The sequence below is a fragment of the Mus caroli genome, chromosome 11 (assembly GCF_900094665.2).
Source record: "Mus caroli chromosome 11, CAROLI_EIJ_v1.1, whole genome shotgun sequence".
Lineage (NCBI taxonomy): Eukaryota > Metazoa > Chordata > Mammalia > Rodentia > Muridae > Mus > Mus caroli.
This window is the reverse complement of record NC_034580.1, coordinates 78,987,377-79,013,956: the sequence shown is the minus strand read 5'-3', so window position 1 is coordinate 79,013,956 and position 26,580 is coordinate 78,987,377. Positions and strand designations below refer to the sequence as shown.

Sequence of the window (26,580 nt, the reverse complement as noted above, 5' to 3'; positions counted from 1 at the left end):
TGCAGTCGACTCCTGTAAAGGGCAGGTGCCTGACACTGGGGCAGGCGTGTGAGCAGGGATTCTGGGTAAGGCGCACGCAGAGCATCTTAGCACACTGCACCTTTCAATGATGTGAACAAGTTCATTTAAGCCTTCTGCTTCATTACCTGCCTCCTGTATAAAAGCTAATTTACATAACTAAGAACAGTTAAAAGCCACTGAGGAACGAACAGGAGCAGCCAAAATCAGACATAGGATCCTCACCCAGGGCGATGGATCAGGTATGGGCTGGGTGAAGACCGCAGGTGGAGGCCTCAAAACAAGGATTTTTACCAGTTACCTCTCATGTGACTCCTCTGATAAACAGATGATACAAAGCTTTAAAGAAATTCAAGGAGCCAAAGAACTGGAGGAATGGCTGGGATGTGGACCCAAGACTTTCATCTCAGGACACGACATGTTTGTGAATCCGCCCTCAGCTGTGCTGCCCACACCCACCCACTCTAGGGCCCAGGAAGCAAGGCTTTCCTGGAGGAGCAACGCTTCACTGCTCTCACCACAAACTCAACAGAAACAGCTTCTTTATTAAAGAGATTTCAGAACAGAGAATCACACTGGTGCCCTGATGCCCAGGGCACGGTCAAGGAGTGAAGGCCCGTGGCAGGTTACCGGCAAACTGCTGAAGGCCTCTGGCAAGATGGAGGACAGGGCATCGCAGGCGCTCGCCTGGAGAGTCGGGTGCTCTGCAGACTGCAGGGCTCGGGGCAAAGGACCACTCAGCATCGCAGTCCAGAACACCACCACCTGGAACAGAGCAACAGTTAGAACCAGAGGTGATTTCCTGTAAACCTGCTTCCCACCTTAATTTGTAAAATAAAGGAGAGCTGATGATTGGGCAGATAAAAGGGAAGGTGGAGGGGAAGGAGAGAGAGAGTGAGAGAGAAGGAGAAAATGGAAGTGGGAGAGGATGCAGAGGAGGAAGAAGAGAAGCAGAGCAGAAGCACATGGCCTGGAGAATCCGAAAGTTCTATGGGGTCTCATAAATGTGGAAGAGGGTAGTGTAGCAATAGATCTGCCCAAACTAGGCGTACAGCATGTATTCATATTGAGTCGTGTTTTCATTGCAGGGGCGTATTTGGGTGGAGATTTACTGCAAAAAGTGGCTAATGTGGGACCTGGTGAAGCCAGGCCCTCTAGATGCAGCCTTGCAGATGAGAAGAGTTTGGCTGAAGTGGTAGCGTTTTATAAGTGTTTTCACTGTTCATCTTCCAAAGTAATGGAAACAACTTCTGAAATAACCAGCCACATCCAGTAGGACACTACAGTGCAACTGAGTTGACAGAAATAGTGACAATGATGGTGGTGGTGGTGATAGAGAGCAGAGGTAGATAGCTACAGGGTTAATCAGCAGTAGCAGCTTATAGTTCAACAGGGGTAAGAAGTCCTGGGGCAGATGAGATGGTTCAGTGTGTAAAGGCACTTGTTGTGCAAGCTGGTGACCTGAGTTCAATCTCTGGAACCCAAACAAAAGTGGCCATAGAGAACCAACTCCGCAAACTATCTTTGACTCTCCACATGTAGACATTAGCACACATGACATATCCCAGTAATAATAAACTCTGGTGTGCTTATTCCACAACCAGAACACCATAGATTTGTTCTGAATTTTATCTGTTATTAGTGTGCACATGTACGACCTTTGTGGCCACATCTGTCACGGTGCACATGGGGATGTCAGAGGAAAACTTGGTGGAATTGGTTCCTTATGTGGGCTCCAGAGATCACACTCAGACTGTCAGGTGTGCAGCCTTGGGTGGCAAGCATCCTTCCCGCAGCGCCATTTCACTGGTGCACCATAGTTTTCAACACTGGAAGAAATGACATCACCTGCTCCACTTCATTACTGAGCCCAGTAGAACAGAGGAGAAGACACGGGGGCTGGAGGTGGGCTTACCAGGTGGACTGGCACTCTCTGTTCAGGTACTATGTTGGAATCTGGCTTGTACTGCTGTATCAAGCCTGTACCCAGTTCTTCCAGGAGCTGCCAAGATACAAGAAATGGTGGTCAGAGCAGAGGCGCGGTTCTACGGAGGCCGCAAATACCCTGCTTCAGTCTGTATCATCTCAAATCAACAGCAAACGTAGTTTCTCTTCCTTCCTTTTCCTTTTCGTTTGTTTCTTTCAGACAGGGTCTCATTATGTAGCCCTGGCTGGCCTCGAACTTACGAGATCCAATGACTTCTGCCTCTCTCATGCTGGAGTTAAAGGCGTGCACACAGTGTAGGAAAAGTAATTTCTAACTGTATTTTCTCTTCTCAGTGACTCTGACAGAGCTCTTCTTTCAAGGAGCAAAGCTGACACCTTATGCTCAACTAACCCTCTGCAGATGAGTCAGGAGAGGGACGCACCCCTCCTCACCTGAAACCTGGGAAACCACAGAAGCGAGCTTACCTTCACGCCGTGGAGCTGAATGGATGGGTTTGCCTCACACATGCACTTACAGATCACCTCGCCCAGCTCCATCAAGTACAACTGAGCCGTTGAAAAATAGCCTCTCGCCAGGTGAGCCAAAACCTACATAGAGAACAGGCGACTGATTAGCTCATCTAAAGGCGGGCAAGGCTGCACGATCCAGAAGGGTTCCCACATTTCCACAAGCACTCACAGCTAACACGGATTGCAAGTCTGAGGCCGAGCAGCCGTTACCTAGCTACGGCTGGCATCAGCTCCATGACCCTTTATTGGCCGGCGATGTCTCACTCAAGACCCAGAAGCCTTTGATGTAGATTTTTTTGGAATTTATAGCTGGAAGAACCGAGCTGGAAGGGTAGAGGGTGTGTTTGGTGTCCTCAGACGATCAACAGCCTGCCAGAACTGAGCTGTGATGGCTACTATGGGCATCAACTTGACTACATCTAGAATTAACTAAAACCCAAGCAGCTGGGTTTTGACAGATTTTTTTTTTTTGTCTTACTTAAATCATTTGAATCGGGAAGACCCACTTTTAATCTGGATCTTCTGAGGTGGTAAGGTTTACCGTTAGTCTGGGCCACGCCTTCTGCTGGCAGCCTATCTATATAAAGGACATGGAAGAAGGAGGCTCAGTCTCTTTGCCTGCTGGCTGGCGAGTTCACTCCTTTACAGGCATCAGAGCCTACTTCTTTAGGATTCTGCCATATACTGAAGACCATCTAAGATACCCAGCTGCATGCACTGAGCAACTATTAGATTATTGGACCTTCCATTGGTAGACAGTCATTGTCGGGCTAGCTGGACCACAACGTGTAAGCCATTCTATTGAATCCCCCATATATATCCCCTAGAGAACCCTGACTACACACAAGCCTATGTCTTAAAACTACATCTGAGTACAGGCATTTTTTTTTTTCAAAAATCTTTCTTTCTGTCAGTCTGTCTGTCTCTCTTCCTTTCTTTGTTGAGATGAGTTTTTACTATGTAGCCCTGGGTGACCTAGAACACGCTATGTAAAACAAGTTGGTCTTAGATTCACAAAGATCTGCCTGCCTCTGCCTCCAAGTGTTCCCTGCGAGGGATATTTTCTTCCTTCGAAGCAACAGTCATTTTGTTTCAATAAATAGATATAAGATGGCAATGAAGACTCTATAGAGAATGAACTTGAAGTTGCAGAAGTCAATCTTAGTCACTATGTCTGTCATAGAATACTTGACGTGACTACAACAGTCTGGAGCAAAAGAGCAAAAGGGAATACACTCAACACTATACAAGGACTGCCCCAAACACAACGGAGCCAAGGTCACACCAAATGGCAAGGCCATTCATGCATCTGCTCCATGCATTGTCACCGTCCTGAGAAGGAATGGTCCCTTCCTTTCAGACAGGGAGACATGGCACTTCCTACCTGTAGAGCCTCCAGCCGCATGGGGGATGGTTCATAGGTGCTGCCCAGGGCGGAGCCAGCATCGCTACCTGAGCAGGAGTCCTCCTTGGGCAGCACCACAGTGGAAATGCAGAGTCGGATGAGCCAGCAGGGCTCCGATGACCCCTTTGGTGAGCTGAGCGATGCTTCTTCCAGAGAGGGTCCTGCAGGGAATGTCTTCCAGCCATCAGGAGTGCTGAGGTGAGGGGTTGCTGAGCTGCTGCTGCTGAGCCCAGAGGAACAGGGCTGTTGAAGAAGCAGCTGGACTTCCGGCAAAGGCGCGTGAGTGGACACTATAGCTCCTAGGAGCGTGAGACTTGACACTCGGACATTAACATCTGTCCAAAGAAAGGCAGGGCCTATCACCATGGAACCACTGTCACAAGGACTGCAGTTATCCCTACCAGCAATTAAGAACTGCTGGATTCTTTTGAAATTACATATGATCAAGCTTCTGATTTCAGTTCATAGATAGGATGGGATAATATCATGAGGAAACAATCTGAAAAATCAAGAACACTAGACATTCTACAAGACAACTGACTAGGAACATCCAAATGTCAGGTCTAGAAAAAAATCCTAACAGCCAGTGGGGCTCCTCCATTTAAAAAAAACCCCAGAACTCAGGCGTGGAGCTGGATTCGTGGGATCCTAGCATTTATTCCTGCAGAGCACTAGAGCTTGGTTCCCTGGGACTCTGGGTCCTCTGCTGGCCTCATACACACCATATACCTACTCACAGTCACAAAAGTAAAACCACATAATTGTTACAACCCTAGCATGCAGGAAGCTGAGGTAGGAGGACATGTGAAGCCAATCTGGGCAACACAGGGAGACCTTATATCAAAACCAAAGCACTAGAGTGCTTCACACAGCGACAAAATGGTATTAATCCATCAACGTGAATGATCCTGGGAGTTAAAAGAAAAAGCTATAAACAAACAAACAAAACAAAATTACAAAAACAAACTAGGGCCAGAGGGATATCTCAACGATTGAAGCAATTAACCAAAAACACAAGGCCTGGAGTTTTCATCCCCAGAACCCATGACACTGCTGAGTGCGTATGTTTGTCCACTCCTAATTCCAGTTTCAGAAGACAAGAGACAGGAGCCTGGGAGGGACATGTCCAGCCAGAGCTCTGGATGCAACTGAGAGACACCATCTCAGTGAATAAAGTGGAGAGACTTCAGAACATGCCTGATGCCAGACTTGGGCCGTCACATGCACATGCTCACTCTCATGCAAAGGTCCACAGACACACATACCCACACCACACATATAGACATACTCACACCACAGAGACCCACACTCACACTCATACCACACAGACAAATGCACCCACGCCACACATACATAAAAAGAAAAAGGAAAAGCTGAAAGGCCTGCATTTGGGCTCAGTTTTTTGCATGTGGCTGTCTAGCTGGTCTATCACCATTAGGTGAAGAGCTGTCTTGGCTCTTTTGCTGTGACCCGCTGCTAAGGATGAATGTGGGTGAACTTCTGGGCTCTCTACGTTCTTCTACTGATTTATGCTCTGTAGTTTGCTGGCCTCAAACTCTGAGATCTGCTTGCCTCTGTCTCCAGAGTGCTGGATTAAAGCTGTGTGCTACCATGGCCCAGCTAAGAGCTGGGTTCTTAATTGTGCTTTGGCCATCACTGATGAGCGGCCTCAATACAGGCCTTATCTTTTTGTCTCCTCACTTATAGACTGGTGTAAGGAGTAGGTTGACCTCAGCCTATCATTTGAGCCTTAAGAGAATCTTAGCGAACAGGTACGAGTCTTTCTGTTAGGAGGAAATCGGGGTTCAGGGTTCTGAGTTCTGAACAGGCCATGGCTGTGAAGATGAAGAAGTGGGGGCTGTTGTAGATCATTAGACTGAGTCCAGAGCCAGTGTCCCTTCCACAGCATTTTAGAAGACACCCACACTGCCTTCTTACTCTGAAACTTTGAATGAAAACTAGACTAAGAGTGAGTCTGATCTGAAATCTTGCAAACAAACAAAAAGGAAAATTCTAAAGGCAGGTGCTCACAGCTCATATACCTTATGTATGGGAAAATCCAAGATTCACAGCAGTAAGTCAACAGTTAGAGATGTGAACTAACTTCATAGGGCTTTACATGAACTTCACAGATCACGGTACAGAAGTCAGGTTCTTGTACTACAGTTTTTCTTCCCAATACATGACACCATCCACCCATCCATCCATCCACTCATCTACCCACCCTCCTTCCCTCCCTCCCTCCTTCCTCCCTCCCTCCCTCTACCTACTGATGTTGATTCTTTTTTTTTTTTTTTAATATTTATTTATTTAATGTAAATGAGTACACTGCAGCTGTACAGATGGTTGTGAGCCATCATGTGGTTGCTAGGAATTGAACTCAGGACCTCTGCTTGCACTGGCCCTGCTTTCTCCAGCCCAAAGATTTATTTAACGTTATATGTAGGTAAGTAAACTGTAGCTGTCTTCAGACCAGAAGAGGGCATCAGATCTCATTAGGGATGCTTGTGAGCCACCATGTGGTTGGTGGGCTTTGAACTCAGGACCTTCGGAAGAGCAGGCAGTGCTCTTAACCACTGAGCCATATCCCCAGCCCCTGATGTTGATTCTTATACATTTGATACAGCCGCTTGTACTTGGCTCACTCCTAATCTGAGATGTGGTTTCTTTACTGTGGAAAGTCAGGCTCTCAATTCACGGTCAGTTCTCCTGCTCATTCCCTTCCTACTTGGCCTTCTAGCAATGGCTGACAGCCTTGAAAGGCTGAGACTTTCAGAGACCTCAGAGCTGGAAGAGGCACTAAATACTTACTTCTCTTTCTTTTAAACATTGCTACTCAGGCTGGGCAGTGGTGGCGCACGCCTTTAATCCCAGCACTTGGGAGGCAGAGGCAGGTGGATCTCTAGTTCAAGGTCAGCCTGGTCTACAAAGTGAGTTCCAGGACAGCCAGGGCTATACAGAGAAACCCTGTCTCGAAAAACTAAAACAAACAAACCAACCCCCAAACCCATTGCTACTCTACATGTGATGGATAGAAAGCAGCAGTCTGAACTACCAACCTTTGTGGCGGATGTAAGGCTTTATGTGGTTCCAGACTTTGGTTAGCAAGCTGAGTTTCAGACGGTTGTAGGGGGCGTTTGATACTAGATTTGCAAGGCACTGCAGCAGAACAGAAAGACACATTTACAATATTTACTTTAAAAGGTCTTTAAAATAATTTTTTTTTTACATTTATGTTTTGAGTGTGCAAGTGTATGAGGAGGTCAGAGGGCAGCTGTGGGAATCTGTCCTCTCCTACCACATAGTTTCTGGGGATTAAACCTGGCAAGCACCTTTACCCTCTGAGCCATCCCACCAGCCCTCCCTCCCCTCATTTTAAATGTTTTTATGCTAAGTGAAAACCAGTCTTTTTTTCATGTCTATAGTTAAATAAAGAGGTATAGACTCCCAAACAGTTGTCTTTAATATAATTATTTCTTATACTCTTAGGTCAAATTACTTTTAGTTGAGGTGTAACACTATACACTACATAAACTGAATTCCGAAGGTAATCAGGGACTTACCTTAATTATCTGAGTAAGGGTCTGGGACGAGGACTCTGCCACCAAAGCTAACAAAAGACATCTGTGCAACTCTCTAATGCTGGATGCAATTGTGACTGAGAAGGGCGTGAAAGCCCGTTTGTGGTCACTAGTGTCTTCAGCAACAGAAAGGAACTGCTTTGAGCCTTCCAAGATGGCAGACAGAACTTGAAGAGCACAGGCACGTGTCTGGAATTTCAAGATGATTCACACTGATGAGTCAGAAGTTGGGATCCAGGCTCCCTTCCTAATACACACTCAATGTTCCACGAGTTCAGAGCCAGCTTATTAGAAGAACGAAGGCAATGGAGGGTGTATTGGGTACTGAGGGTAGCTACACAGTACCACACTCAATGAAATCCTCTATCACACGGCCATGGGACAGCTGTGAGGCAGAACTCCAATGCCTACCACAGCACACAGATCTGCATCCTAAGTGTGGGAATCATGAGAGATTAGAGTACTACATATCTAAGCATACCGCCAATGGAAAGAGAGCCCAACAGCTCCTGGGAGGGAAAGATACAAACCTAGAGTTCAAGTCAAGGTTCCCAAGAGTATCTGCTTACATTCTACTCTGAAGCAGCCGAGTGTGTGTTTGTGCATATATTAACAATGTTGAGTCGATGTTTAGAAACACTTGGGTGTAGGAACTAACACCTTAGACAGGTGGCATATGGGGTAAAGAATGTACGTGGTATGTGTATATGTTCATGGGTGTTTTCACACGCATGCACATGTATGTGGAGGTCAGAGGGTGAGGCCAGGCGTTTGGCTTAGTTGCTCTTCACTTCATTTTTGGAGAGAAGGCCTCTCACTGAACCTGGAGCTCACTGACTTGGCTAGGCTGGTTGGCCAGCGAGCCCTAGGGATCTATCTGTCCCCAGCTCCCCAGATTCTTGATGGCTGTGCTATGGATCTGAGGTCATTTCTTCATGCTTACACAGTAAGCACTTAAACACTGAGTCATCCTGCTGACCCTACACATCATGTTATGGATGGAATGGGAAAAACAAAACAAAACAAAACAAAAATCCACATCCTTACCACAGACTGCTGTTTATTAAGGAAAAGCCAGTTACAGAAGGTTGTGAGCTGTCATGTGGATGCTGGGAATTAAACCTGGGTCCTCTGGAAGAGCAGCCAGTGCTCTACCAGGAAGCCATCACTCCAATGACACAGATTATAATTAGGTATTCAAATGACTTTGGAGAATCCCAACCTACTGTGGATTACACTATTATTTTAGAAAGGAACCTTAAAAATAGGTAACACATCGATAGGCCTTATTAAAATACTCACTTTCAGTGGGTAGCTGGGCTTCCTAAGGAAAGCCAGGAGCTATTCAGTGTGAGTTTTAACAGTCACAGCTGTAAGGCTGAGAACAGACTCCTTTTCTTCCTTGGTTGAGAGCTAGATTAAAGAGGAGTGAACATGTCTGAACAGAGGCAGACACTCCATCTGCCACGGGGTAGTTGCTGATGCTAGCAAGGCTGCCAAACCATTGTTTTTCTTTCTTGAAGTTGCCTTTTCTCATTAAAATATGTAAATCATTCATGATTCTTTAAGATTTGGGAAAATTTGTCAGCACATTATTTTATATACAGAAGTACCTCCTGCTCTCACAGAACATTAGACACCTGTCTAGCTTTAGCCAGCCTTTACAACCATTACACCCTACAGTCCACTGAGCTAAGTCACTTCCTCATTGTACCTTTTATAAACACCACAGCTTCAGTGGGGCTCACAGGAGACACGGAAGTTACAGGTCAGTGGGCTCTGACTTCACGCAGCCCTGGGCCTAAGATGTAATCCTACCACGTGGTCCGCAGAAGCCGGACCCCTTGTCATTTCCTGCCTATTAAGGTTCTCAAGTCAAGACCTGGGATGGTATTAGTGAGAGCAGAGTTCAGAGACGATCAGATAGCGCAAAGAAGAAAGAGGACACAAAATGTGACTTCTTCTTCTCATAAAGCTTTGGCTCGGCATCCTCACCTTTGGAGACGGGTCCTTTAATGTGAGTGTCATTAAGGACACCGACTGTGGGCTTCCGAGCTCCGGCGTGTCAGGAACAAAGGCAGACCAGTAGCCGTATAGAACTTTCTTTTCTATTGATTTGATAGTAGAAAGAAAACAAGCTAGTGCCCCTTGGCGAACCTTGGCCTGGTATGACCTTTCAGAGTAAGAAAAAAAAAAAAGTTTTAGCACGAAATTTTAGAAATGTGAATGGAAAGGTTGTTTACTCTAACCACTTCAAATGCTTTGAGAAGTTAAGCATCCTGAACACCCCTAAGGATGTTATCCCTTTTAGAGTATGATCAAAACATGTTAGGTATTTTTGCTCCAAGCTATTAAGGGTGATAAATATGCAAGCAGGCGGAGAATAAGAGAGTAACATTTTGACTAGGAAACCAGAGTTAGACAAGGATAGCGCTGGGTATCCTTGCATCTGCTCAGTGGAGACCCCAAGTGACCTTATATGGGTCACAGTGCTTGAGGTGGCTATGCACAAAGCCCCTGCCCTTGATGCACTTTTTAGTGGCAGTGATGGATGGTTCAAGAAAGAACTGTCAGGCTGGAGAGATGGCTCAGAGGTTAAGAGCACTGACTGCTCTTCCAGAGGCCCTGAGTTCAAATACCAGTGACCACAAGGTGGCTTACAATCATCTATGATGAGATCTGGTGCTCTCTTCTGACATGCAGGCATACATGCATGCAGAACACTGTATGCATAATAAACAAATAAAATCTTTACAAAAAAAGAAAAGAAAAAAAAAAAGAAAGAAAAGAACGAACTGTCACACACTTTCCATGGCACTAGGGCAAAGATTAATGATGGGGTCATGTAACTGAGAGCTTAGGCCAGAAGGGAGGTGTCAGAAAAGTTTTCCAGAAAAAAAGACTTGTGAGTGCACTCTGGAGAGGCCTAGAGGCTAATAAGATGAACAGACCAGACAGCAGCATTCACAAGGCAGGTCCAACAAGTGGCCAGGAACCCAAGTGGTACAAAGCCACACATGAAAGAGACGTCAAGGCCAGTGCCACATGGCAGGCACGTTCTAAAAGTCACATGCAACTACAAATGTCAGGTAGAATATCATAACAAAATACTACTACCTCATTTTACCCTGCATGCCTCCTTCTGCATCCGAGTAGTCTGACTCACTGCTGCTGACTCTCTTCCAGCTGGAGGCGGCGAAGGGCAAGGAGGCCTGCTCTCTTCCGGCAGCTCTGCCTCCATCCACAGGCAAACCCTGGGAGCCCCACGGGGAGGAGCACCAGGCGCTCTCGCCACTCGCATTCGCCTGGTCCATGCTGAGCCTTGGTGCTGCTTCCACTTCACCACAGGGCTCCTCCTCTTCCTCCTCCGCTTTCTCTCCTTGTTGAGTTTTCTTTGTTTTTACTTTGTGTTTTTTCTTTTTATTCTGATTTTAAGAGCAAACAAAGACAAAATACATACATACATACACACAGACACATGCCTATATGTATAAATAGATATTTGCCCATATACATTATGATAGTCATCCCAAAACTACTTTTCACTGAAATCACTGTGGTACTTTTTCATTTGAAGCTGACTGGGGATGTTCACACATGCTGTACGAGAAAAAGTGATGAGGACAAAAATCAGAGATTGGCGTGACATGCCCGGCGTGATGCATGACGAACACTACTGGACATACACCTGTTTGCTTCAGAGTGTCCAAGGGAACTGAGGGAGGAGACAGCTGTCTAGAAAGGCAGGGAAATATGATGGTAGCATGGTGGGGACAGTGACCTGACAGGCTGGTGGACTTCAATGGCTCTAGGGAAGAACTGCCACATTATGACCCAAAGGCTTCCATTACTAAGGTTTACTGGAACACAGACACACCCAGCTGCTTCTGTGGTGAGTCCTCGCCTGTTTTTGCACTCGGGTACCTGTGACAGCCGGCCTTTTACACACAGGAGTGTATTGATTCTTCTTGGTTTGGAGAGGCCGAGGAATGAGCTCTCAGTGTTGGATGTAAAGGAAAAGCTTGTAGCAGTTATACTGCCCAGACAACTGAAGCACAGGGTGCTCCAACTGGCACTCTTAGAAATCTGACTGATTTAAAATTTCTATATTAACCACACTAACTTGCAAACAAGCTCTCAGTGGCCTCTTGAGGCAGCTGGGAAGCAAATCACAAAAAACATACATAGCTAAAGGCAAGCACTCGACTGCTCCACAGCTGAAATCTCAGTGGACAGACACATACCGCAGATGGTCGAGCAGTAGTGGATTCCGGCTGCTGGGGTTTAACAGGTGATCGCCCATCATACTGAGGAAGTGGAGTTGGGTATAGCACTGCGGGCATCTCTATGTTTAATCCAGGGAGTCCGTGAAACATGGCTTTCTAACAGTGAAAAGTGAGGAAAAACAAACTCCATATACATCACACGTTCTCATCAGAACACAAGCAGACTAATGTTTCAAAACTATTACAGAATAAGAATGAGACAGCAAATACTGGAAAGTGGGTGCTCTAAGGAGTGTTGAATCCCATCCTCCCCTACCTCCATGTTCCTGGCTTCATCTAATTTTGGAAGCTAAGCGGGTTGGGCGTGGCAAGTACTGGGATGGGAAAGAGCTTAGTTTTATCTAGATGCAGCTGGGTCTGCACTGGCCTCACCAGATTAGACTAGAGCAGCTATGATTTTATGTTTGTCAAATCACTTTTATCCAGTTATTTTTACTAATCAAAAATTGTTTAAGCCAATTCTTCTAAATCCCCATCCTTTACTCCTCTTTAGATTTATGTGCGTGAGTATTCCACCTGCATGTATGTAGACCATGTGGGTACCCAGAGACTGCAGTGGTCAGAAGAAGGGGTTGGACACCCTGGAACTGGAGTTGTGAACGGCGAGAGTCAGCAGGTATGTGTTGGGTCCTTTGTGAAAGGAACAAGCACATTTAACCACCGAGCTATTTCTCTAGCCATTAATATATCATTTTTATGTATTTTTATATATTTTGTATGTATTTTTATGTATTTCCATATCCGTCTTAGTTGGGGTTGTATTGCTGTGAAGAGACACCATGACCAAGACAACTCTTATAAAGCAAACATTTAATTGGGACTGGCTTTCAGAGGTTCAATTCACTATCGTCATGGCATCGCATGGCATCGGGCAGGCAGAGGTGGTACTGGAGGAGCCATGAGCTCTACTTCTTCATCTGAAGGTATCCAGGAGAATACTCTCCCAGGCAGCTAGGAGGGGGGTCTTAAAGCTCACCCCCACAGTGACACACTTCCTACAAGGTCACACCTCCTAATAGTGCCACTCCCTTTGAAACACATGAGTCTATGGAAGCTATACCTAGCTATAGTATAATGCAAAATACATTTAGTCCAACTTCAAAACTCCCCATAGTCTATCACAATCTCAATAATGTTGAAAGTCCAAAGTTCAAAGGCTCCTCTGAGATTTATGTAATCTCTTAACTGTAATCTCCTATAAAACCAGAATCAAGAGGCAGATCACATACTTCAACATCATAGGATATACACTACCATTCTAAAACGTCATAGTGAGAAAGTACTGGACCAGAGCAAGACAGGAAACCAGCTGGGCAAATTCCAAACTTTGCATCTCTATATCTGATATTAATGAGCTCTTCAGATCTACAACTCCCTTCATCTTTGTTGATTGCAACAGCTTCTTTCTCCTGGGCTGGTTCTGCTCCTTGTTAGCAGTTCTCCTCGGCAGGTATCCCATGGCTCTGGCATCTTTAATATCTAAGGTAACTTGAACTTCACAGTTTCTTGTTTCAATGTCTGGGATTCACAGATAATCTTCTGGGCTCCTCCAAAGGGCTTGTGTCACTTCTCTAGCTGTGCCCTCTGTAGCACTCTAGGGTCTAGCTGACTCTACTCCATTGCTGCTGCTGTTCTTGATGGTCATCCCATGGTACTGGCATCTCTAATACACTGGGGTCTTCCCTGCAACTAGGCTTCACCAATAGCCTCTCATAGGCTCTCTTCATGGTGCCAAGCCTCAGTTTCTTTGCATGACCCCTTTAGTCCTGAGCTGTCCACTGCAACAGAGGCTGCACTTTCACCAATGGCCTTTCCTGGACTCTCACAGTGCCGAGTCTTAGCTTCTCTCCATGATCCCCTCATGATTTCAAAACAGTACCATCTGGGTGACTCTTACATGTTACCAAGTCCAGCTGCAGCACGAGGTGCAACCTTGGCTATCTCTGGAACATAGCTTCTTTGTGCTCTCAGAAAGCACTTCCCAGATTTCATCTCAGTGATACTGGCCTCTCCTTAATCACCAAAATTTCTTAGCTCTGGTTAACCAGCATCGATTGTCCCAGTAATCCCTTCTATTCTTGACTCTAAAGCCAGAGCCACATGGTGAGAGCTGCTGAGTTCTGCTGCTTTCTGGGGCTGGAACATGGCCCCTGTTCTATACATCATCACCAGCTTTGTGTACTGTCACTGCCTAAGCTTAGCTGTCTTGGAACTTGCTCTGTAGACAGAACTTGAACTCAGAGATCTGCATGCCTGACTCCTAAATGCTGAGATTAAAGGCATGCTCCACCAGGCTTGGACCTAAACTTTTCATGGCCACTATGCCTCAAGATTCGGAACAAAAGCCCCAAGATCTGGATCACAGGTGTACCCTCCATTTCTGGATTGAAGTCATTTCAGATTAAAAATCCAAATGAAAATAACAATCAGGTAATAATAATGCCTAACACGATATAACTATCCCTTAATCAACTGCAAACTCGTAAACAATAAGCTCAGCTGGGAGGGACCTTGTCCTGAGGTCACCACTCCCTAAATTCCATTTAATATCCTTGAACACAGGACTTAGCTCCGTTGCACTTCCTGCTGCCCATTTAATACTTGAACCATAAATTTTGTATTTTTCCTTTCTAAGCTTGCTACGCTTGATCAAAATGCTCCTTACAAAAGTGAACCGCAGGACAGAGTCTCAACTTGATTGATTTGAGATGTCCTTTGTCAACGCAATCAATCTGAGTCTTTTCACCTTAGCCTCAGGCACACTTTTCAGACAAAGGCAAAAAGCAACCACATTCTTCACCAAAATATCACAAGAGTCTCTAGGCCACATACTAAAATCCTCCTCTGAAACATCTGGAGCCAGGCCCCACAACCCAAATCATCCTCAGCCTCGATGCCTTCCAGATTCCTACTGAACTAGCCCACCGAGCCCCACTTAAGGCATCCCACTGCTTTCCAAATCCAAAGACCCCAAATGCACATTCCTCCAAACAAAAACATGGTCAAGCCTATCACAGCAATACCCCAGTCCTTGGTACCAACTTCTATCTTAATTATGGTTTCTATTGCTGTGAAGAGGCACCATGACCAAGGCGACTCTTATAAGGACAATATTTAGTTAGGGTTGGTTTACAGGTTCAGTCCATTATCATCATGGTGGGGAAGCATGGCATCCTGTAGGCAGACTTGATGCTGGAGGAACCATGAGTTCTACATCTTGATCCAAAGGCAGCCAGAAGAAGACTGTGTCCCAGGCAGCTAGGAGGTGGGTCTCAAAGCCCATCCCCACAGTGATACACTTCCTACAAGGCCACAGCTACTCCAACAAGGCCATATCTCATGATTGTGCCATTCCCTGGGCTAAGCATATTCAAACCATTGCAATATCTGTCTGTCCTTAATCAGGGGTTAAGAGAAAATAACTAAGATATTGGTCATGAAGCTAGACTGTAACAATGTCTTTGACCTGAGGTGAACACTGAGGCTCTGACTTCCTGGCTGAATTGAAGGGTGCTGGGCCTCTCAGGGTGGCCTGACTTTCCTACTGAGTGTAGGCTCAGAGGCTAATCCTGACAGCTCCTTCAGAACACACAGATGAAGGTGGGTTCACGATAATCTGTAATTAAATTATCTACAGCTTGTATCTCATCATAGATTTAGAAGATTCAAAAGTACTTCTTAAAACTTTGATATATTTGCTTGATAGTGGTTGTCTTCTGCTCTTAATCTCTTTTATCTGAGAATGCCTGAACATGAATATTTTATTCTGCTCTTAAAATCCATGTGAGAAAATCTTTTTTTTTTTTTTTAATTGGTTTTTTGAGACAGGGTTTCCTCTGTGTAGCCACTCACTCTGTAGACCAGGCAGGCCTCAAACTCAGAAATCCCCCTGCCTCTGCCCCCCAAGTGCTGGAATTAAAGGTGTTTGCCACCACTGCCTGACCCATGTGAGAAATTCTTATACCCCACAGTTAGCTGAAGAGAGGAGAGAGGATATGCGGCAGCCCCCACACTTGAGGTGTGAAACAGGAAGTGAGGACCCTCGGACCCCTACCTCACCTTCAGCACAGCGAGAAGCGCTCCCAGGTGCTCAGTCTGCGTCAGCCTCATCTTCCCACCATTGAGAAGTGACTGTATGCCTTTCAGTGCATTCTGTAACAGCTGAGGGTGGGGAGGCAGAGATGCAAGTTAGAAGGAAGGATAAAATCTGGCTCCTCTGGGACCACTTAGAATGGAAGAGAAAAAGTCCCCTAGATGGTGAAAACTTTTTTGGAGCACTCGGCAGAGATGAGGACCCTGAGAACAGACCCATGAGCACTCTGGGCCACTTTCCAGAAGAGTTCTCTACTGAGTAGTCTTACTGCACACACACATAAACCAGGTATAAATGATGAGCCAGAAAGGGAGCAGCTGAGACCATGGGAAAGGTGCGGAGGGCCTGTGGGACGGCTTAGCAGGGACAGTCACCTGCTTCCAAGCCTGGAGACCTAATTTCAGTTCCCGGGACCCACATGGTGGAAAGACAGAACCAAACAACCTCTCCAACGTCCTCTGACCTCAAAACAAGTGCTACGGCCTGCCCACATGATCACATGCACATATTAAAGTGCCTTTTAGAGAGGTGAAGGGAAGATCTCTGTAAGAAAGCACCCCGAGTGGCTCGGGAAGGCGAGGCATGGGAGGGTGGAAGGGCCGATCACCACAGATTTCTCAGGTCAGTAACCTCACCTCCAGGGCTCTGTCCTTCAGTAATAATCTGTACAGGGCAGGGTGTGACCCGGAGACTTGTTAAAATAGTGGGGAAAGTTAATTTTCAGGATTATAGTTACAATGATGATACCAGAAGCTAATGCTTGCTAACCGAAAGATAACAACAAGGACATGACTAGGTCACACACTTTAAATGCTGTATCTTGTGCACCGCGTAAGAGCTCCACAATATGGTTTTATCAGTGCAATTTTGGGTAGAACATGGAGGCAACAGAGTATAATTATTCCATTTGTTGCCCTTAGAAGCCATGACGCATATATAAATGTGCACTGGAAAGCTGTCCAAGAGCCATTAAACCTTCAACAAGCAGGGGGTTATAAAACAGCCCATCAAATGATAAACCTGCTGCTCATTCAGCCCAAGGAATGGATTGCTACCTGGTCTTGGATATGGGCGAGGTGCCCAAAATAACTTTTATTATCTTGGATCTACAGTGTTTGAAATGTATGCTTAATTTAAAATATGCCCACACATCATCATAGTTGTCATTAAAAAGGATATTGTTGAGCAGATTTTCTCCGTTTTACCCTAAAATCAGTCATAATCATTGTATTGTTTTTAGACAGGGAAGGAGAAAGAATATGGGCTTTTAAGTTGTCAAAACAAAACTGAGAGCAAACCAAAACAAGCAAAACTGATCCTTATCATTTGAGTCCAAAGGTGTGAATTCAGTGCTGCTGACAGATAGACACCATCACACACACACAAGATCTGACTTCAGTGCCACTGAATAGAGACACCATTTACACACACACACACACACACACACACACACACACACACACACGCATGCGCACACGCGCTCGCGCACCCTGAAGCCTCTATCCTATGCTTGCAATACTCTGATGTCAAGTAGCAGCCCCACCTACCATGCAAAATGTTATATCCTCCATATCAGACGATTTTGGAGACTGTAAAATGGTCAAGAAAGCTTGGAAGCAGACATGCTGGTAGGGCTCCTCCAAGTATGGCTGTCCTGGCACACTGAAACACATGTAGAGGAGACAGTTCAGTCGCCTTTGAAGTGGTGCTTCCAGAAGAGCGAGCATTAGCAACGGCAATGCAGTCCGCTAAGTCTGGAACACGCCCTGAACACTGCTGCACTCCAGAAACTGCACTCTTGGCTGACTAGTTACTGCTGTCCTGCACAGGCTTGAACACGCATGAAGAAGGAAGAGAAATTTCTATAGGAAAACGTCACAGAAGTGTAGTTCAGGAAATGTGGGGAAGAAAAGATCTGTTTTGGTTTTGCCCTTCAGTCACAGGAGGGAAATAGTGCAGACAGATCTTTTGGAGAACAGGACTGAGGCTGCCTTCCTTGGAGAACAGGACTGAGGCTGCCTTCCTAGGCACTGGACGGTGCAGTGCTACCCAGAGACAAGGTCAAGTGTGTGCTGCCTGTTCGCTATTGCATACTACAGACCTGCTCCATCTTCTTAAAGAAGAAACTGAACTTAACAGAAACTCTCACAAGAGCCTAAACTCACATGAATATTCTTTCTAAAAGAATATGGTTAAAATTTACATTGGCGGAAAATAAAACTGACATATTACATGCCTTTACACTTCTAGAATACATTTCTCCCTTCACTTCTTGATAGTCTTTAATTAAAAACAAACAATAAGATAACCTTGTTGAATGGCATGGGGAATGTAAACTAGGGTCTTTTTCTTTTTGTCAAAATAAAAGCCTGGAGCCCAAGCTGGTCTGGGACTTGCTATGCGGAACAGCATCCTCTTGTCTTGGCTCTTGAGTGCTAGGTTTACAGGAATGTGCCACCAGGCATAGCTTAGGCTATGTCACTTTTCTAAGTTGGCTTCAGGCAGACAGAACAACCTACAGAGGGCCCAGGATAGGTCCTACCTTCTATTACTGGGAAACCTGGATCCACATACCTGAGACATAAGTTTGCCATACAGTGTACTGCAGCTCTCCTGACTTCAGGGTCAGAGTGAGACAAGTCACTCAACTTCATCAAGAGGCCACTCTTGCCCAGCAAGTCTGGGAGATGCTGAAACAAATTATCAACAGAGTGGGTCTGAGAACAGCTTCTAGGAAGAATGTACTTGTTTAGACAATAGTTTCGTAACTAAAAGGCAGTTAGCTATCAAAAAATGAACTATTAGGTAAATCCTTCAATGGCTACCCAAACGTATGCCAGAAATCAGTGGTAAGAATCATTACTATGTCATTGCTGGGGTTCTTTAGTCTTGGCTACATGGACAAAGGGTGATGATAATAATGGCTGACAGTTAATAGAGTGCCAAGTACTATCTCACTTCATCCTTGGAGCATCTATTTCATACATGAATAAACAAGGCTCCAGGGCATTCAGTAAGAAATTCCCTAGGCTACACATGCAATTAGTGACAGGATGGAAACTGGAAAATAGGCATCTTGGCTCTCAAGTCTGTGCTACTAGCCTTTCAAAGGAAAGACATAATAGTTTGAACTACCTGTCATAGTTAGCTTCAGTAGTTAACCTGACACAAACCTATACTCATCTGGGAAGAGGAAACCTCAACTGAGGAATTTTCTCCATCAGATTGGCCTGCAGGAATGTCTGTGGGTCATGTTCTTAATTGCTAACTAATGTAGAAGGTACCAGCCCACTGTGAGTGGTAACATCCCTAGGACTAGGCAGTTGGGCCTGTGTTGTATAAAAAAGCAGCTGAGCAGGCTAAAGAGAGCAAGCTAGTAAGCAGCATTTCTCCATGCGTTCTGCTATAGTTCCTGCCCTGGCTTCTCTTAATGATGGGGCTATAAGCTGTAAAATGAAATAAACCCTTTCTTCCCCAAGTTGCTTTTGCTCATTATGTATATCACAGAACAGAACCTAAGACACTACCTTTTGACATTTTGAGCCATTGCAGTAAACCAGAGCTGCCAGGGCTTGAAGAATTTCCATGTGTGTCCAAGAGCTACACTGTTGAAGAGCAGAGATCGTGTAGGTCAACAGGAAATCTAAGTTCGGCTCATCCACAACCACCTGCAGAGAAAGGAGAAAACAGAGATGCTCTCACTTAAGAGAACGCATGGGCAAGTCTGATCAGGATAGGGGAGACCTCCTTGGCCCACTGTCTCCTTCACTTCTGCCCCTGTGATCCCTCTAAAGGAGAATCTGGTAGTCCTTGTAACTTTTCCTGGAACCAATCAGAAACTGACAGACATAAATACAGATATAAGAGTCAATACACTGAGATGTCTTAGTTCAATTAAATTGGCTTAATACATAGTAGTTACTCAACTAACACACAACAAATAAACATGTCTGCTAAATACCCACTCTTTATCTGTCATGATGTGAGGAATATACCAAGAAGATATGACACATTCCTGTGCCCCTCCCCCAGAGTTTATAATCCTCTTGAGAGAGAGAGAGTGGGCTAACCAAAAAAACAAATTATGGACATTTAAGTTCATATATAGTATCATCAAATGCTAGAAGTTGGCTATGGGCTGCAGGTGCCACAGGTGATGGGAAGTTTTCCAACTGCCAGTGTCACAAAGATGAAGCACACTGGACAACAGTAAGAACTCAGAAGCTACCCCACCGCCCACCCCCAACAGCCTCCTGTGACATTCTGGAAACTCCTCAGCTCCTGTAACACACACAGCTGGTTATACCTCAGCACGCATCTTACTCCCTGTCCACAGGGGGTTCTGGTTTTATTGGATGCCCTCCCCTCTTGCAGCCCAAAGGATTCTGGCTGACACAATGCTGATATCCATATATTCATCTACTCAGGGACTGGCTCAGAAGTTTTACAGACGGAGAACTGCAGAAGAGACCTTCACAGAAATAACTATGGACTTTTTATCCTGCGGCTCTCTGTTCCCAAGATACTTTGGGGGGTTTTATGTAGATTGCAAAAATAATAATTTCAGGAAAAAAATATTGGTAGGAAAGAAATGGGGAATCATGTAATTTTGTTCTGGGATATATCTTGGTCAATTCTATTTTTCATGAACAAAACAAAACAAACAAAACCCGAAAAAACTAAGATGTCATGAGTGATGTTAGCTTACTGAACCAAAGATGAAAGAATATTCCTCATAAGCAAAAGTCTACAATTTCTCAGATCAGAATACATATTTGGTCAGTTGCATTTGGATTTAACGATGTACTCTTACTAAGCACTGGTTTTGGTTTGGTTTGGTTTTGGTGGTACTGATGCTGGGATTAAACCCATGGCCTCATGCATGCCAGGGAGCTAAGGCTCTAAGTGAATGTAATTCACTGAGTTACATTCCCAGCCCAAGACATTTTGCTTTTCCAGGCTTTACAAAAGATTAGACAACTGACTTGGGTGTATAGCAACAAACATCTGTAATCCCAACACTTTAAAAGATGAACACAAAGATCAGAAAGTTCTTGGGCCAACTGGAGCTAAGATCCCGTCTCAGAACAAAACCAAAAGGCGAGCCTATCAGATCTACAATGGGTGTGGTGTTCCCTGATCTGAGCCTTCAGGTTACATACAGGATTACCTGTAATCTGTTAAGCAAACGATGGATCAGTTGACACACTTTGCTCACAAGGTGATTCTGGTTAAGAGGCACCAGCTGACAAGCTCGCACAAGAAGAGCACTGACATCCTAGTGAAAAAAAAAAAAAAAGGAAAACAAAGATAAATGCACCTGTTAGCCAAGCGAACACCCCCAAACCCCACAGTCGAACGGAAAAGCTCACGGACCCAAACCCCACAGTCAAAGGGAAAAGCTCACGGACCCAAACCCCACAGTCAAACGGAAAAGCTCACGGACTGTTCCACACTCAATGAGTAAAAAAATACCCGAGTCAAAGATGAGGCAGAAAGTGGGGGCTGGAGGAATGAAGGAACAAAAATTAGTAAGGACTAAAAGGAAGGAAAAGCGCTTTTACCATACAGGGCTATTAAATAAATGCCAACACAGAAATGCACATGCTACAGCTATAGCTAAAAATACCAAGTGAGCCAAGCAAGCAATGCTATTGGGCAAATCAGAAACAACACTTACATAAAGTTATAAAGAGAGAGAGAGTGAGAGAGAGAGACAGACAGACACACACAGAGAGACAGACAGACACACACACACACACAAAGAGAAAGAGAGAGAGAGAGAGAGAGAGAGAGAGAGAGAGAGAGAGAGAGGAGGATGCTATCCACAGATTACACCATCTACAGATGCTTAATGAATAGAAAGGCTCTGGGCATCTAGTACATGTCAGGCAGTAGGCTAGGTTTTTTTGTTTTTTTTTTTTACTCCAAAGATGAAACAAACACTTTCCTGAACCACAGAGAATTTGTCTCCTCGAGAGGGAGACAAAAAGATAACAAAGAAGATCTGAAGAACAAATAGAACTTTGCCAGACGGACTCGTAATCAAAGAACAAGGGAAGGGGATGGAGTGCGGGAAGCCTCAGAGATGCACAAAGTCCTCAGGTGCCTGAACCCGAGGCACCAAGTGCCAAGTGACTGAACCCAAGAGAACAAGGAGAGAAGAATGGAAAGGCACACATTTTGTTGTTGTTGTTGTTGTGCAAAATAGCCAAGTCTATAAATAAAAAGCTCCCTTAATTTCACTTAGTTCCACTCTGCTCCCTTATCCACGGTGAGCTGCTCCGAATTCTTTCCCATTTACGTCCTTAAGCCCCATATTTTTCTCTTACTGTTTGGCCACTTGCTTCTGCCATTTGCCAGTATACATAGAAAATCTCTGATTATGTTTACACTTGTATGCATTGTTTTGTTTTGTTTAACCAATAGTAGACTCTGGCAAAGAATAGTCTGGAATGGGGCTAGAATAGAGGAAGATCAGTGAGAGACTAGGGAGAGAAGAGTGTGAACTGAGAAACATGTTTGAGACAGACTGAAGAATTTTAATCCAACAGGCTCCAGGGTAAAGAAAAGAAGCAGTGTGCATGCCTTGTGTGTATTTGGGGTGGGGTAGGGTAGAATGAATTGGGGATTAGGAGTATGGGAGACGATGTATTCATCTATACGAGCTATCAAGTTTGAGATGCTCGCAGGTAGGACTGGCTCAGGGGTTCTGGGAATTAGTGATATACAAGAGCTGATGTGTATGAATGAGATGACCCTGACAGGAGAAGTGGAAGCAAACGAGAGCTAGTGCCGAAACAAAACAGAAAATACAGGCCTTACGGCAAATTTAGGTTCCAATCTAGCTCTGCCATTTGCCCAAACCGTGACGCTGGATCTCTTGTGAGCTTCAGTGCGTACATCAGCGAAATCAACTAAGACTATCCTCGCTCCGACATTCCCGGAGTCGCTCACCAGGGATGGCAGCTGAGGGCGTCAGAGCAGAAGCCTTTGAAAAGATGCTGGCTTGCAAGCTTTCAGATGGAGGGCAGAGAAATATGGCACGGACCGAGGGAGAAAGCCAGCCTGGAACTAAGTCATCCAGGACGTGGGTGAGAGCCGGAGGGGCCGGAGGAAGGAACCAGCCGTTGTCCCGGCAGGATGAGGCGCTCCGCCTACCTCGGGGGCCACGCCGCTGCCCTCGCTGTAGTTCTCGGAGATGAGCTGGTCGAAGAGCAGGTGAATCTCCATGCGGGACACGGTGCTATCATCCGGCTGCAGCGCGCGGAGCCTGGCAGACAAGCGGCGGAACCCATCGTCCTGCTCCGGCGACAGTTCCCGCGGGGCCTCTCGCAGCTGCCCACAAGGAAGGGAGGCGGCGACCTGTACCGCCGCCATTTTTCCTCCGTGAGAAAGCCTGGGAAATACTTCCGGGGCACCGCTTGGGGCAGGGCCTGGGTGTGTGCTCCAATTCCGGAAAGCCATCCTTTGCACTGTAGGTTGCAAGCTGTGCCGTGATTAGGATAGGTAAAGGGCAGCAGAAATAAGGCTTGGAAGTTTGCCACCCACCACCCCTTACCCTCTCAGAAAGTTTGCTCCCGGGCAGGGCGACGTTGCTAGAGTTTCAGATTCAGGCTGGAGTTGGAGAGCACTCTTCTACATGGCAGTGACAGAAAAGTGAGCTATATGGCCTCCTTCTACTCTTGATGTTCTGATAGGACATCGTATCAGAGTCCTTGATTCTCCCCTATCCCCCAAGCACAACATACCGCCACCTAGAGAGATAATCAGGTTGCCATAGCAATGGTTCTCTTTGCTTAAAACCCAGAGTATTTGAAGCAATACTTAAGGTATGTTCACTGAGCTAGAAGGATATAGGGTCTGGTTCTTTTTCTTTTTTAAGATTTATTTATTTATTTTATGTATATAAGTACATCATTGTATTGTATTCAGACACACCAGAAGAGGGCATCTGATCACTTTAGTTGTGAGCCACCATGTGGTTGCTGGGAATTGAACTCAGAACCTCTGGAAAAACAGTCAATGTTCCTAACCACTGAGCCATCTCTCCAACCCACAGGGCCCGGCTCTTACCACCATAAAGGTATGAAGAGACTGTGTGAACTGTCTGGGCTTGATGACATATATGACCCACGTAAAGTATTATTCAAGACTGACTGACCTTGGTATTCTAGAGTATATTGATGCTAAGCTGTGAGTTTCCAGTCTCAGGGTGGTAGGTGGGTGTGTAGGGGCACCTGCCATCTAACTCAAGTCAATTCAGGAAGTCTCCTGCAGTTGGTGATGACCACAGAAAAGGTATGTTCATTTTCTTGGTGGACCCATATTGCCACCCACAAGAAATATGCTATCAAAACTGTACTGGCTAGTTTTGTGTGTCACCTTGACACAAGCTGGAGTTATCACAGAGAAAGGAGCTTCAGTTGGGGAAGTAAGTGCCTCCATGAGATCCAGCTGTGGGGCATTTTCTCAATTAGTGATCAAGGGGGAAGGGCCCCTTGTGGGTGGTGCCATCCCTGGGCTGGTAGTCTTGGGTTCTATAAGAGAGCAGGCCGAGCAAGCCACGGGAAGCAAGCCAGTAAGTAACATCCCTCCATGGCCGCTGCATCAGCTCCTGCTTCCTGACCTGCTTGAGTTCCAGTCCTGACATCCTTTGGTGATGAACAGCAATGTGGAAAGTGTAACCTGAATAAACCCTTTCCTCCCCAACTTGCTTCTTGGTCATGATGCTTGTGCAGGAATAGAAACCCTGACTAAGACAAAAACTTAACGTATTGGCATCAGTAGCTTTTTCACAATTAGGATTAGATAACTGAGAGGAACAGTTTAAAGGAAGGAGGACTTATTATTATTATTATTATTACTAATTTTTTGGTGCACTATTTTAGGGGGTTTAAGGCTATGCTTGACTGAATCAGCTGCTTTGCTCTGTAGTAAAGGAGAATGATCGTGACAGCAGGGGTATTTGGTTGACGCTTCTCACCTAAAGCAACCAGGAAACAACGAGAAACATGTCAAGCCCAGGACAAAATACCCGGTTGACCTATCTCCTCCAGCAAGGCCCCTTCTTCCCAAACAGTACAATTAACTGTGGACCAGGGAGATGTGTCAGATTCAAACCATAACAACCTCCAAGCAAATAACTCAAGTAGTGTTGAGACTTTTACATTAATGATTTATTAAAAGAAACAACTCCTTGTCCCTCCCCACTGTGCTGCTTGTAATCTCCATACATGGCCTTCATTTTCAACTGTTCTTGGTCACAGAGCTCCAAACAGGCACATTTTTTTCCAGGTAGAAGCTATAGGAAGAAATGAACAGTAATCAGGGAAGATGTCCTTTTTTGTTGGAGAAATAGATATAAAAATTATATATGAGATCTGCTGTTTTGGGTACCTGGCTACTGCCCAGAATGCAATGAGAAACATTAGATCTTGATGCTGGAAATCCATAGCACCATCAGAAAGCCAGAAAGCACTACAGGTGGGCTGGATAGATAAATATTCTGAACATGAACACTTTGGTGCTGGGGGCCAGCCCCGGTGGGGTCTTCTTTCTTGTTGGTTCTCCTTGAGGCAGCAGAGGGTGAAGATCACTGGCGGAGGATACGACTTTTGTCTTGTGAGATATTTAGGGTTGTAGTATAATAATTAAAAGTTCACTTATCTAAGTCCAAGTTACTGTGCTATTGTAGCTGACCTGCCTTCTGTGTTCCTGAGGCCAGAAACTGCAGTCTCTGGCACTTAGCACCTCATCCTAAAACAGCAGGAGATTAAGTAAAGGATTAATTGCTAGAGCCTTTTCCCTTTTGTCCAGATGCCTCTTGCTTGTCAGGCTACTGAACAATAAACTTCTATTGAACCAGAAGAGAATAACGCTTGCAGAAGAAAAAACTTTTATATAAGCAAATATGCATAAACTCACATGCAGAATCACATATGTGCATTTATACACTTCCATTAAAACCAGTTGTGTCCAGCTTGCATACATTCTCACAATTACATACTTACACACACATGTCTATACTTACATATGCATTTGGAGCAAAAGACCAAGCACAGGTTTCAGAAAGAACTCACTCATTCTACATGGAAAAAGAGCTCCAATCTTTATTGCATAGAGAAAGAAAATGCTTCTAGCCTTTTAATGCTAAATGAGTTAAACCCAAGTTTGTAAGAAGAAAGTTTTGTTCCTTTAATAAGACTAAGCCTGCCTTGTTATTCAGAAAAGACCTGTTCTGTTCCATGGTAAGGAGAAGCCTGCCTGCTCCTTCTGCTCTCTGCAGCTTCTTCCCCACTTTCCCTCTGCATTCTGCACATTGCTCTCTTAGATTTTTATGTTACCTATAGTTTTTAAGTTATTCCACTTTGCATTCTCCTCATTTCATAAATTCATATGCAGAATCACATATGTGCATTTATACACTTCCATTAAAACCAGTTGTGTTCAACTTGCATACATTCTCACAATTACATACTTACACACACATGTCTATACTTACTTTATTGCATACTTTCTCTATGCAATAAAGATTGGAGCTCTCTCCTCCTGCTGTGATGCCACAGTAATGCTCTTACTCTCAATGCCTTTTCTCCCAATGCTTCTAAGTTCTTCTTGAGTTCAGTTCTGTCTAAAAAGTTCTCTTGTGTCCTGACTAAAAGAATTACCTTCAGTTCTATTCTAAAAAGTTCTGTTCAGATCTGTCTAAAAAGTGTTCTGTCAAAAAAAAAAAAAAAA

At 45.0% G+C, this 26,580-nt stretch overlaps 2 protein-coding genes across 2 annotated transcripts in view; both read right to left on the bottom strand.

Annotated features, from left to right (window-relative positions):
- Heatr6 (HEAT repeat containing 6) overlaps positions 1–23,245 on the bottom strand; it is a 28,815-nt gene extending 5,570 nt beyond the window's left edge. The window contains exons 1-15 of the mRNA XM_021176334.2: positions 23,002–23,245; positions 21,011–21,118; positions 19,368–19,508; positions 18,415–18,530; positions 17,388–17,502; positions 15,807–15,908; positions 11,706–11,843; positions 10,579–10,886; positions 9,457–9,634; positions 7,444–7,650; positions 6,940–7,039; positions 3,860–4,215; positions 2,431–2,553; positions 1,934–2,020; positions 649–783 (exon numbers count right to left, since the gene is read on the bottom strand). Of these exons, the coding sequence (XP_021031993.1) occupies positions 649–783; positions 1,934–2,020; positions 2,431–2,553; positions 3,860–4,215; positions 6,940–7,039; positions 7,444–7,650; positions 9,457–9,634; positions 10,579–10,886; positions 11,706–11,843; positions 15,807–15,908; positions 17,388–17,502; positions 18,415–18,530; positions 19,368–19,508; positions 21,011–21,118; positions 23,002–23,220 (2,433 nt within the window). The 5' untranslated portion in view covers positions 23,221–23,245. The remainder of the gene's footprint in view (positions 1–648; positions 784–1,933; positions 2,021–2,430; positions 2,554–3,859; positions 4,216–6,939; positions 7,040–7,443; positions 7,651–9,456; positions 9,635–10,578; positions 10,887–11,705; positions 11,844–15,806; positions 15,909–17,387; positions 17,503–18,414; positions 18,531–19,367; positions 19,509–21,010; positions 21,119–23,001) is intronic.
- A 1,750-nt stretch (positions 23,246–24,995) lies between these two features.
- Positions 24,996–26,580, bottom strand: part of LOC110305995 (protein Wfdc21) — a 6,619-nt gene continuing 5,034 nt past the window's right edge. Inside the window, exon 3 of the mRNA XM_021178185.1 lies at positions 24,996–25,144. The gene's annotated coding sequence lies outside the window, so the exon portion shown is untranslated. The remainder of the gene's footprint in view (positions 25,145–26,580) is intronic.